The 12,861-nt window shown below is 41.6% G+C and overlaps 1 protein-coding gene across 2 annotated transcripts in view; it reads right to left on the bottom strand.

Moving 5' to 3' along the window:
- ATP2A2 (ATPase sarcoplasmic/endoplasmic reticulum Ca2+ transporting 2) overlaps positions 1 to 12,635 on the bottom strand; it is a gene marked incomplete at its 3' end in the record, with an annotated part of 43,442 nt that extends 30,807 nt beyond the window's left edge. The window contains exons 1-4 of one of the 2 annotated variants that reach the window (XM_082007655.1): positions 11,497 to 12,635; positions 10,403 to 10,420; positions 10,224 to 10,306; positions 2,046 to 2,150 (exon numbers count right to left, since the gene is read on the bottom strand). In XM_082007655.1, the coding sequence (XP_081863781.1) occupies positions 2,046 to 2,150; positions 10,224 to 10,306; positions 10,403 to 10,420; positions 11,497 to 11,614 (324 nt within the window). In that variant the 5' untranslated portion in view covers positions 11,615 to 12,635. The remainder of the gene's footprint in view (positions 1 to 2,045; positions 2,151 to 10,223; positions 10,307 to 10,402; positions 10,421 to 11,496) is intronic. The other variant, XM_082007656.1, reaches the window with a different exon arrangement.
- Positions 12,636 to 12,861: the final 226 nt, after the last annotated feature.

Genomic DNA, 12,861 nt, shown 5'->3' with positions numbered 1-12,861 from the left:
ATCAGTATTACCAAAACTACCTTGAAGGACTAACATTTGCATGGTACAGCTCAGTGCGAGGCAGTGCAGAGACACCAGCACAGACCTATCAAGCTATAATTAATACTAGCCTCATATTCCACCAGGTAAATTAATTCTGCTCCTCAGCACAATAATGCTGACAGTGCTTTTCTGTGGATTAACTAAGAGTTAACACTGGGTAAAACCCTAAAGGTACAAAAGAAAGTCCCACAAACGGGACATTAGTTAAATGTAACTTTTCCCTCGAAAAGGAGAAATAAGAAAGAATTAAACATGATTCAGCTAGGACAACCAGCTCATAGTGTTAGACTATATCTCTTTGTTCCCAGTTAGCTTTAAGTTATGGTAGGTAGTCTATCTTGCCAACCGTTCACGTACTAGCAGATGGCACTTTGGGAAAAGTGCATCTAAGAGGAAAGGTTGAGGAGGGCAGAGCTAAGGCAATGACTCAGTTGCTCACATCTAGTACCTGTAGAAACAGATACATGTATGGGTGGAGACTATGTACTGTGATTTATTTTCCATGCCCATTAAAACAAAGGAATGAGTCATTTAATCTCTACAGTAATTCTGTTTCACAATTAAGTTCACTGCATGTATAGATATATATATATATATATATGTATTCTTTGCACACTGTCACATCTGAAAAAATGGTTTATTTCCTACAACAGGATATACAACTACACAAGAAAATCCCCAAACTATACAGATAGCTTTACTTTACATTTCATGGTTAAAATTAGTACATGCAGAACTAACTCAAAAGTTTCAAGTTAAAGATTAATTCTTGCACAATTTCTTTATGAAGATTTGAAGAGAAAATGACAGTGAAGGGGGCAACGCTGTCATCCTTTGATTGACATTATCTCTTCCCTCTGTACCAGCTCTAGCAGTTGCATAGCAAGCTGGGTACTGATAAAAATTGAATTTTTCGAGGCTTAGTCTTCAGCCAGCTTACTTGGGCTAGCACAAAGCAGAGCGCAGGAATGTGCAGCAATGCCATTCAATTTCTGGTGGCTTCCAACATGTAGGCTTCTCTATAACATGTTTCCACCTGTTAAGAGGGCTCCTCCTCTTAATTTCTGCTATTTTGAACAGGTTTGCCTTTTTTTTAAGCCTGAAACCTAACATGCTAAGATAGCAAGTAATTGTGTCACATTAACACCATCCCTTAAAAAAAAAAAAAAAAAAAACACACCAAACAGCAAAACAAAGCCAACTTTACAAAGAACTTAAATTACCCTAAAAATCTACAATGCTTTTCATCTGCAGAAAAACAATTCTAATAAAACATGCCCTGCCTGAACTGATCAAATTAGTAAACTAAAGTTATAAGAACAATTTTAGTTTGGCATCTCAAGAAGTGTTAGAATATGTCACGAATATTACTGCCAATACAATTTAGAAAAAGCCATCTAATTAATCTCATCGCTGATAATGTAGGAAAAATTTCATGACATTTAGGTGTTTGCAGAAGAAACTTCTGCATTTTGACAGGCAGTCTTCAGATGTACACTTAATGGGTACTACAGTAATTGAATAGGAAGAATTAATACTGTATTAAACATATTAATAGATGTACTAAAACATAGCATTTGTCTCAAGAGGAAACAGAAAAACTAGATTACAAGTGTTCCATCCTTTGTTCCTTAGTTGGGACAAAACCCCTTTTTTTTGCAAGCTGATGCAACTGATTGTTTCTCAGCTTTGCAAGATTTGATTTATTTCCCAAATTTATGCCTTCATTCTGGACTGCCTAATTCATATGTTTACCAGCATACGGGCAAACATACTGATGGGCACTTTGCCTTTTTGGCAATACTTCTGAATCTTTTATTTTACCTTTTAAGTCAACACTTTCTGTTCAGAAGTTTTATGGTATGTTGACTCTCAGGAATCTAAGGTTAGCAACACATATTACTTGCATTGTATGAAGCATCTGTGTTACACTATACAGTTCTTCCTCTTAAGCCAAAAAACACCCAAAACATTTGTGACTCGATGTAAAAATATCTGCATACCTGCCACACTCCCACAATTGCATTGGCTACTAATATAAGTAAGATCACAAAAGGCTCTACAAATGCTGTGATTGTTTCTTCACCTTCTTCAAACCAGGCCAGGACCTGCAAGAGAAACACAGTGATTTAAATTACCGATTTACACAGACACCTTGCAATCTTAAGACCCAGTAAGTTTCAGCTTGAGGTTCAACTTTAGACCTGAGCAATTTTTGAAACCCCTCAACCTTCCAAGGTGTAGTTTTGCAGTTCATGAATGAGTTGGCAATAAGCAATGGAAAAGAAGAAAATATTTACTGAAGTAGTACAAAGTTCATTTCCAAGGCTGCTCTTCTTTTAAAGGAGCAAACTATTTATTTGGGAAACATATTGTTACTTTTGCTTCACAAATGAAAGCAAAACTTGTGACAACAGCTACAGCAGTGAAAAGTTTCAGAAAATTTTTCATTACTGTCTAAAACAGGATGCAGACAGATTAGTTTGATTACTCAGAACACTAAAGCTTTGCCAGAATCTGAATTTTAACCAAGTTAATTGTTCTTTGCCAATACCTTAGACACACAAATGAAAACAGCTTTACAAGTTTTCAGTGAGTAGATGTGAAAAATAAGCATCTACTTATTTAAATGCAAGTAGTGTCTTACTGAAGCATCTAAGTGAATTGTACAGTTACATCTGAAGTTGAATTCTGAGCTGAGTAGCTGATAAAACTCAAAACTGAATTTTTATGAGTAAATCAACTTGAGGACTTGCTCAAAAGGCTCCATATAGATTTTACTTAAATTCATTTGCTTCAGAATTACACTCTAGTTTTAGGCTTCTGCCATTCACTTGAATTGAACTGGTGTACGTCAGGGCCTTTGCAGAGTTCTGTAGTTACTGAAGAAAAGTCAAGCTAACATGACCAGAGAGGAAGAGCTTTTTCGTCAACATGTTGAGCAACAGGAAGCCTGGAAAGTGACAGTAAATAGGAACAACGCATTGAGATAATTAGGGCTGGTAGTCAGGCAACAGCACTCTGAATCACTGGAAGACTGCAGCGAGCAAACCGTTACTAAAGCAATCACTGTAACTCCACCAACATGCTGCTCAGAGCTATTGCTCAATTGTGAAACACTCCAGGATGTTAAAAGGAAGGAGCAGCGGCAGGAAAGCCTCAAGCAGAAAACAGACTGTCAAGCAAATCCAATGCAACAACAAATTTTATTACAAAAGGATAAACTTATAAGATCCAGGTTATGATTAATAAGTCTGAAACAGTCCAACTGGCAACACAACATTTTAAGGGTCTGTGTAACCCCTCTGGAGAAGAGACTTGGTTAGGATCTCTTACAGTCTCTACATCTCGGTATTTCTCATCTCCAGTCCCCAGTGACAACTTCTGCCATTTGACCTGTTAGAGCCATCATACAGTCTACATTGTGGTCTTCACTCCACACGTTACCCCTTTTATCATGGACAGCTTTTATTCTGCACCAGCACTGCTGCCTCCAGTGGAACTACAAAAATGGCTAATGGCGTATCTCCATTTTTCTTAGCGTATATGTGGTCGCACGCTGCCATCAGAAAAGCTGCTTAGTATGTGCTTCTTCCCTCCCTTTCTTTACTGGAATCCTGTAGAGTCCACTTTGCTTCCAACAAAGCAAGTAAATTCAATCATTTTGTGATGTCCTTAACAGAGCAGGCACCTACAAGGTTAACTGGAATAAAACATGTGCTTTACACAATGCTAACCCGTAATCTTTTCAGATTGAAAGCCACGTGTGTTGTAAAATAACATTGAGAAAGACTGCAACTTTAAGAGGTAAGGAAAGTAGCTACAAGGACAGCAAGATCCAAGTATGTCAAGGAGAACCAAAATTAAGTTTTCAAGGAATCCTTTCTTTCAATACACCGTTATTTCAAAAAGAGCAGATGAACTCAGATTAGAGATCCTAACAGTACAGATCTGATGTTTTAGATCTTCACTGCTGTTTTTTGGGAAAAATTACCAATCTGTGACTAGATTAAAATGAAGTATCTAGTTAATCCTGGAAGCTGGCAACACCCGTTTCTCCCCAAAAACATTTCCACATGATTACTAGGAGTATAACAGGTCTAAGCTCTAGTTCTAGAACATTTTAGTAGATACAGACATATAAGTAACAGAATGCATTGCAAGTTCTTGGTTTTGCTATAGCAGACTGCAGCTATATTAACACTCCATTTAGGACACCTGTGATACACAACACATGCTGTAACAGATCAGGTTTATTATTTGATAGTAGTCTGAAGTAAAAACAAAAGCATGGTAAAAAAACAAAGAGAAAGTAGAACAAGGAATACAAGTATTTCACTAGGCATTTTTAGTAGCAACAAATCATATGCTGAAGCCTGGTAGAGACTAGACAATTCTTGTCCAAGGCATTTAGTCCTTGTCAGAAAGTTTCCCCTAGCACACTGTTAAGACCTTGGAGAGGTTTACGACGAGAGATCTTTTATTTGACTACTACTCAAAAGGGCCCCACCATATTTCAGCCCTAATCAGTTTAAGACTCACATGGAGAACAGCTTAATTTCCAGGCCATTGATCTCCAGTGTACTATTCAGGCAGTATGGCCAATAAGTAAAGTTACTATGTATTTAAGAAGCTTAAAAGAGCAGGGAGAAAAAAAAAAATTGCTCAAGAGAAATGCAAGTGTGAAAATATAAGGAAAATTAATAGCAAGACATAAAAGTCTCGTATTAACAGTCAATGTAAGCAGCTTAAAGGACAACTTTCATTTGGCATATTTGCTTTACAGCTGCTAAGAGCTATGGCTTGCAGAAGCCTATTTTAATCAAAGCCTGATGGGGTGGACCTGCAGGACACTAAGTCAAAAAATACACAGTGACAGACAAATAGGACTTAGTTTTCATGGTTATTTGTAAAAAGGGGGCAGAGGTACAATACAGAAGTCAGACAGCAATGGAGTGACTACTGGTGAAAACAGTTAAAAGCACAGAAATGTCCTTACAGCTTTTTGCATTTCCACAAGTTAATTATCTCTGTATTGTAAGGTAAGTTATGGAGGCAAGTAGTCTCAAGTGACTATTTATCATTAAACAACAAAACCAGAATTACAGAGTAAAGAATGGAAGTTTCAAGATAGAATTTTGTTGCCCAGCAAGCTGTACTCGCTTACCATTAACAGAGGAAAAGCAAACAGTTTGTTGTCAGCAACCTAACAAGGTTTTTTGTTTGTTTTTCATTTTGACAATGGAAACTTAGAAGCAAGCTGGGAGAGTAAGATCTCATCCTAACAAAAAGAAGCCCTGGACTAATTAAAGCAGGCCATGTAAAACTACAGACTACTTTTAAGCCCGCTTTCTTCTCACAGGAGACTGTGAATTAAGATTTAATACACTTTGGACAGAGTACTAACTCAGAAAACCCTCTTTTAGCGATTTCTCTTTTCAATAAAAAATATTGTAAAATTAATTAATTTTAGTAGTCCTGATACTTGTTCCATGTCAGTTATACTGAACACCAGGAAACACTAAAGAAAAACCTCCCAATTTTAAATCCATTATTCAATAGAGATTTATTTTTTTTATTTGCTACCCAAGGACAGGGGAGGGAAAAAACCCAACCAAAACCCCAAAACAGATCTTGACCACACATAAAAGCACAAAATGAAGAATTTTACTGAGTTAGCAGATTGTTAGCACTCAGATATGCTAGTCCACATTTCTGAAAATAAACACATTTCTCTGTTTAGTGTAGCAATAAGGAAAAAAAGATAGATAGCACCCACAGTTTAATTTCTACAAAGTAAAATGGAATCACAATTACTTCTTACAGTTTTATCACCCCTATCCATCAGTTTGTATCTTGGGTGCTATTGAGTAATCAGAGTTCAGCTAAAAGCATACCAGTGTAATGTTCTACAGCAATCCTTATCTTGTGCCACATACTCATTGCTACTGACCCCAACAGGTAGCTTTTGGGAGGATTTCAGGGCAAAGCCTGAAACATTTTTACTTGTACATCTTACTTCCTCCAAGAGTAGCTTTGCTTACCCTTTAACACAGATTACGTTATGCTCATGCTAATTTACAGGCTGCGACAATCTCTGGACTAAATCACAACATATTGTTTTAATCTAAATGTGGGTATCTGCTAGTAGAAAACATTCCCAGAACATTCATTTCTAAGTCAGCTTAAGAATCAAAGTAATAACGGGGGGGGTGTGCTCTTAGGATGCTGAATTAATACTTAAGTTTTTGGTAGAGTTTATAATCTATGCTGCAAGATCTATAATCTTGTAGAAGAAAATTCACTGTTAAGTGTGATGCAAAGGTAAGATTGCATGGTTAAGCATACATCACTGTTTAAAGCATCATATGATTTACCAAAGAATTATTCTACATTAGATGCACAGTTAACATCTTGCAACTTATCAAAGCCATTTATACAGCAAAGCTTTTATGTAAATACTGTAGATCGGAGTACATGCTACCAAAGTAGCAAGAATTAAAAGCCACAGTTCATGGAAAATTAAACATCCTCTTTCCTGCACCTAGGAAGTCAGGCTATGAAGGCCCCTGAACTACTGAGATACACTCTACAGGTTTATTTCTGCATAGGCTTCACAGATTCAACAGAATGCCAAGACAAGGTCCAAGGCTATATATAGACCCATTTACTCCCCATCAGAAATTATTTCTATGGTTTCTCTTCAAAAGCCATACTTAAGGCCAGTAAAAATACTGAAAAAGTAACAGTGTAAGAATTTAAGCTGTTACTAACTAGTCACATCTGTAACAGCAGTTCTGATGTGGAATTGTTGTACCTACAGCCAACAAACAGGCAGCATATGACCCCTACAATCAGCTAGGGTGACACAGATTCAGCTGTTAGTCTGATTTATTTTACTGACACATACCTGACAAGGGCTGTGGGAGTAGAGGACACAAAAGGCACTTTGAACACATAAGTTTATATTGTACATAAGGGGGAGATGTTTCTGAAAAAAAAAAATCTACTGCAGATCTCAATGTTAAAAGACAGCTGGTTCTGTGGAGTCATGATAGTAAGAATCTAATACGATTTACGATCACAACACAATTACCAGAAAAACTTCCACGACACAAAACAATAATCTATATACCTCAAGATGCCCTCTCACACCTGAATCTTCAGTTGTTTTTTTTTTTAAATTGACAATGTACAGCTGGTGAAGAACTCCGCTACATTCACTGCCCGAACAGCACCTATGCTTTTCCTGGAAGAACACGTTATGAATCTGCTGCCACTAGCACAAAATACATACTCCATTTGATCTTCAGAAAACCCAAATTCAAAGTAGGGTAAGTTTTCAGTGACACACTAAAAAAACCCCAAACAAATACAAACAACAAAACAAAAAACCCTTAAAGCTATACATTCACGCCCAATTCCAACAGTCAGCGCCCCCACTAGTAACTCAGAGACTTGGGGACTTTTGGGGTCATTTGTTCTCGTCCTTGGTAAGCCACCTTTCCCATCTCTTGTCATTCAAAGCAAACTACTTATTTGAGCATCTCGACGAAAATTCCCTTTGGGACTTACACCAAGCCCAGAAGTCTTCAGCTGAAAGTTATTTCAAACAGGAGCCCATATCCAACCTTGCTTCTGTTGGTATGCTATATCATGTCCTTTCTACTTGAGTGCTACAGTTTACAGTCTATCAAATAATAAATCATCGTACAAAACAGTCACTGAAGCGAGAATCAGCACCAAGTTCCACAGTATGATTCTGTGGGATCTGACACTGCCCCCCAGAAAGCCAGAAGTCTTGACTCATTAAAGAGCAGCTCTCAACAGTATTACTCAACATCCAAAACCAACGTAATTCAACTGACTCCATTTTAAGTCTGATTATCCATTTCCAGATGTCTAAGGTACTGGGAGTTTTGCATGCCTTGCAACAGTACAAATGGAAAAACTGAACTTCTAAGGCTTGTAAAAGATAGCATTATAAACACACTGAAGTTAAGCTCTAGCATTAAGTTGTTCTACCAGAAGAATGACTTAGCATAATTTATAAGATCAGCATTATGTACAATTCCAGTTTTTAATGTAATATTTTCAAGTGTTCTCATGGAACAATTACTGTCCACAAGCCTAACACAGCTACATACTCTATTCAAACATTTTCAGGCACACCAGAATTTAGGTGATGTTAATTACATCCAATTTTTGCAGCAATACAGTCTTTCTATCAACATACTGAACAGTTTTTTACAGCTACTACAAAAATCTTTAGCATGCTTTCATCCAAAAAAAGTGTTAAAACCTAAGAAAAACAGGTAACAGACGACAACCCTCTGAGCAAGGAAAAAGCCAGAAACAAACACAAAGGGGAAGTGCTTTTAAAGTACCAAAATTAATATATCTAGGTTTTTCTTTTACATTTCATTAAAAAGAGAAAATCTCTACTACTAACATAATTTATGGCCGGTATCCATAACTCCTAAGTAAGAGACAGAAAAGACAGCAGTAGCCCAAGGTCATATACCATGCCAGTTGCACAGTAGCAGAGATCCCAGATCTATCCCACACTCCATTAAGTCCCCTCTTAATTAGATAGGAAAATTAAGCATACTGAAAAAAGAAACTGAATCCAGTTACTAATCAAGTTTTCAAAGAGGGCTTGGCAGTGCATACTATATGACCTCTGTCAGGCTGATATCATACTTAGATTCAGCAGTGAAAGCTTAAAGTTTGGTGAATATGATTTTTTCACTTACTTGGTTATAACAACACCAAAAAATGCACCTTGACATGAAAGGCTAACGAATTTCTGTACTGTCATTCATCTCATAAGATGAGAGAAACACTCCCGACTTTTCAGGAACGAAAATACATCCCCTTCTCACCCTCTGGAAGGAGAAAATGGGAAAGAACAGCGGAAGAAAAAGCTTCTGAATGACCCATTTATTCAATTTTCTATAGCCAGCCTGATTTCCTCCCCAAGAAACAGAAAAGCCAGTAAAGTGCATCTGTCTCCATGATCAAGATCAATGCTACCAATCATTGCTGAGCTGGTAATGGTATATGCATACTGAAACCCAAAGCAGTTGGGAAGAAGGTGTCAGTGTGGGGATAGAATGAAGCCTCTCTTGGTGGAGGATCAGCAACATACTGCAGCAGCCACAACAAGAAGACAATCCTTCCCTCATCAAACAGAACCGCTTCAGAGCACACTCTCCTCTGCCCATTGTAATTAGCTTGCCCTTAGCTAAATAGTCACCACAGTTCCACTCCCCCCAAGACCTGCAGCATTATTTTTTTTTTAAAAGTAGTTAATGACAACTCCAGGGCAAAGTCTACTACAAACTTTTACTCCTACCTGAACAATTTAATATTCTGCACACTTTTGTTTCCATTGTCTAGCTCCTCAAGACATACAGCCTTCATCTTTCTTCTATACTTAGCCTTTCGTCAGTTTTCCAGTTTCAGCAAACACATACCCGTTACACATTATGTAAAAAGATCGCCTAAACATGCTTTTTAAAAAAAATGAAGTTAAAAGTGTTCTTGCTCTTTTAACCCTGTATGCAAAGCAAGATGTCCATTTAATGACTAGACTATCCAAAGGTCAGTTACCAAATTTGGTCAACAGTGGTGCCATCACTGCTGTCATCATTCTTGTCACTGTCAAAAGCAACAACTGTCACCTTGCTATTATCAGGAAGGGAAGGCAACTGCAATATTTGCCATGTAAATTCTATTTACAGTCTGCATTGCATCCAAAAATGTCTTCCAATGATTATACATTGAGCTTGATAACGATTAACTCAAAGGCAAGAAGAATGTCCAGTTAAACACTTACTTACTCAAGGTTAGTTTTCGAAGCCAACAAAAGCATTGGGAAATCCCACCTCAAATAAGCAAACTGGGCTGAATGAGCAGCACTTTTTAAAATACCCGTTTAGTGTAGTTACGTACTTATGACTCATGCAATGACAGATACCCTGAAATTCTGTTTTCTGGCATACAAAAACCTCTTCACAAGGCAACTAGTTTAACAGATAGCAGTTTACTTTGCATCTTATACTTCTACCTTTTGAGCAAGAGAATAACTTCAGTATGTACTGTTATGACACATTGGAACATATGTCATTCGGCAATACAGAAGCCTATGAAATAAAAAAAAAAAAAATCATACTTACAAAAGATATGCAAGCTGCCAGCAACAAAATTCTAACTAGTAAGTCTTCAAATTGTTCAATCACAAGCTCGAGTAAGGTTTTTCCTGCAATATGTAACAAAGCCATTTAGTTATGCACATTTAAAAAAAAAAGATGACTTCTCAACAAGGATTAACATAAGATTCCATGAACATGCTTACCTTCCTCAGCTGGTAACTCTGTCAGTGAAAGGTTTTCCAGGAAGCATGTCAAAGAAAATAAATGGTTGAAGAAACACATTAGAGCATTATAAGGCATTCACCAGAGACTGTTCCTGAACTGCACACTCAACTGGGTTGTATCTGACAGACATACTGAAAGGCCCATTAAGGTGGCTCTTTTCATTAGAGCATCTGAATAGGCCCGATAGTTTTGCATTTTAAGACACATACAGGTTAGCCAGAATGTACTAAGAGTTATGATTCAGCTAAGTCATCACTCCAGCCAGCTGTGTGGGACTTCTGCTGTTGCTGCACACAAAGGGTCAAAGGCTCAAAATGCTTTTCAAACGCTGACAAAGGTCCTTCCTCCAAATCCACTTAAAGAAAACCCGAACCACCTAACTTGGTTCAAAATACTTCAAATTCCTTCCTCCGTTTTAACAGTATTTTCTTATTTCTGCTCTCCCCTTTATTTCCCCGCAACTAGATCTATTAATTCAAGAGGCACAAAAGCAGTGTTAAAGCTAAAAAAAACCCTCACCGTATAATCTTCCCATAGGTTTTCATTTTTACACAATGGCATGGGAGTTCAAAAGGGACTAAAAGGCCAAGCAAGGATTAATAAAAGAAACACCTTATCGGCTGAATTCTATGCCCCAACTCAAGGTAAGAATGTAAAATAAGGGACAGAAAAACACCGAAAAGCAGGGAAAAATGAAGGTCAAGACGGGCAAAAAAATAAAACAACCCCAAGTGCTTCATTTCAGCATGGAAGAAGATCTCCCACTGTTAAGGTGAAAGGAAACGGAGGTGACATCCTCCTTCCCAAAGCAGCCCTGTGAGCTTGGGGTATGAAAGAAACCCACGAGGTGGAGTTCAAGTCAGCCATCTTCTCTCCCTCGCTCCTATTCCGGGTCCTGTAAGAGATGCCGGCTTCGCAAATACACGTTAGGCCTTGAAACAGGGCCCCGAAAAGGATGAGCGAAAAAGAGAAAGGGGTGGAAAAGGGAGCAGAGGGGGGAAAAGGCGACGAGTGCCAGCGACAGCATCCCCGCGGCGGAGGGAGGCGGGCGGCGTGGGGCCGGTTCACCTACCGTTGGAGCCCCATTTCTCCTTCAGCTTCTTCACTTGCTCCAGGCTGAGCCCGGTGCTTTCGTTAACGCCGAAATAAGCCAAAACTTCCTCCACAGTCTTTGTGTGCGCGTTCTCCATGGCTGGGGCAGGGAGCAGCAAATGGTGCCTCGCCTCTTCCTCCTCAGCGGCGGCGGGCGCGGCGGCGAGCCCCCTCCTCAGCCCCTCGCTCTCTCTCCCACCGCCTCCGTGCTATCACCATAGAACCCCTCCCGCAACCGAGAGGAGCCCCCCGAGCCCACCTCAGCGCCTCACTCTCCCCGAAGGAGGCGGGAGAAAAAAAGAAGAAAAATTTAAAATTAAAAAAAAAGAAAAAAGAAAAAACGAAGGTAAAGCCGTCCGAAAAAAGTCCCCCCCCCTCCCGCCCCACAAGGTCTCCGAGGGAGCCGAGCCGCGTCTCCGGCGGGGATGAGCGGGGCTGCAAGGCGCCCCCCGGCCCCGGGCGGGCGGCTGAGGAGAGGGCGGAGAGAGGCGCGGGCCGGCGGCTCCGCTGCCGCCTCAGGGGCGCGGGAGGGCGTGTGGGGGGCTCGGCGGGTGCCTGCGCGGGGGTGGGCCGCGTCCAGGTGGCCAAGCGGCCTCTCCCTTCGCCTCACCAGGCTCCGAGCCGCCCCCGCGGAGGGCGATAACGGCACGCCTCACCCCGCTGGCCTCTGGAGGTGGGGGGGGGGGGTGAGGGTGGGGGGATGAAAGGCGCAGTTGCCCCGCTGCACGCCTCGCCTCTGCCGGGAAGGGTCGGAATAGCACCCCCCCGCCTCTAGCAGCCCGATCCTCCGCTCGCCGGCCCAGGCCGCTGTCGCCGTCACGACTTGGTCTTGCTCGCACGCCCGCCCCCTGCACCCAGCCTCGCCGCTAGCTCCCGCTCGCTCCCGTCGCGCACCGGCGGCGGCCGCTCTAATGTAACTTAGGGGAGCTGGGCCGCCCGGGCCCCTCTCGCCGCCGCGGCATGTGGACGCCGCTCATTGGCGGGGCACACGGCGCGGGGCGGGGGTACGGCGCGGCCCCGCCCGCGGCGCTGAGGCGGCGGCAGCGGCGCCTGGCGCGGCCCTGCGCAGCGCGGCCGCTCGCCCGCCCGCCCTCGGCTCGGAGGAGGCGGAGGCGGGTGATGCAGGCCTCATGCGGCGGCGGGAGCGCTTCCGCTCCGCCGTGGGAGAGGCCCGCAGGTGGGGTGGCCGTTTTCCCGCCCCCCTGCCCCGGCGTGAACCGCTGCGGCCGTTCTCTGTCCCGGTATCAACTCGCGCCCGGTGGCTGAGGGGGGAGCGGGCCTGCCCTGGCGGCAGCGCGCGCCGGCTGAGGGGAAGCTGCCCGCCGCCCGCCTCCCGGGCTGCGCG

Source organism: Phaethon aethereus (assembly GCF_964289735.1).
Source record: "Phaethon aethereus genome assembly, chromosome: 17".
NCBI classification, from domain to species: Eukaryota; Metazoa; Chordata; class Aves; order Phaethontiformes; family Phaethontidae; genus Phaethon; species Phaethon aethereus.
Note: the sequence above shows the minus strand (reverse complement) of the source record. Positions and strands in the feature narration are given on the sequence as shown.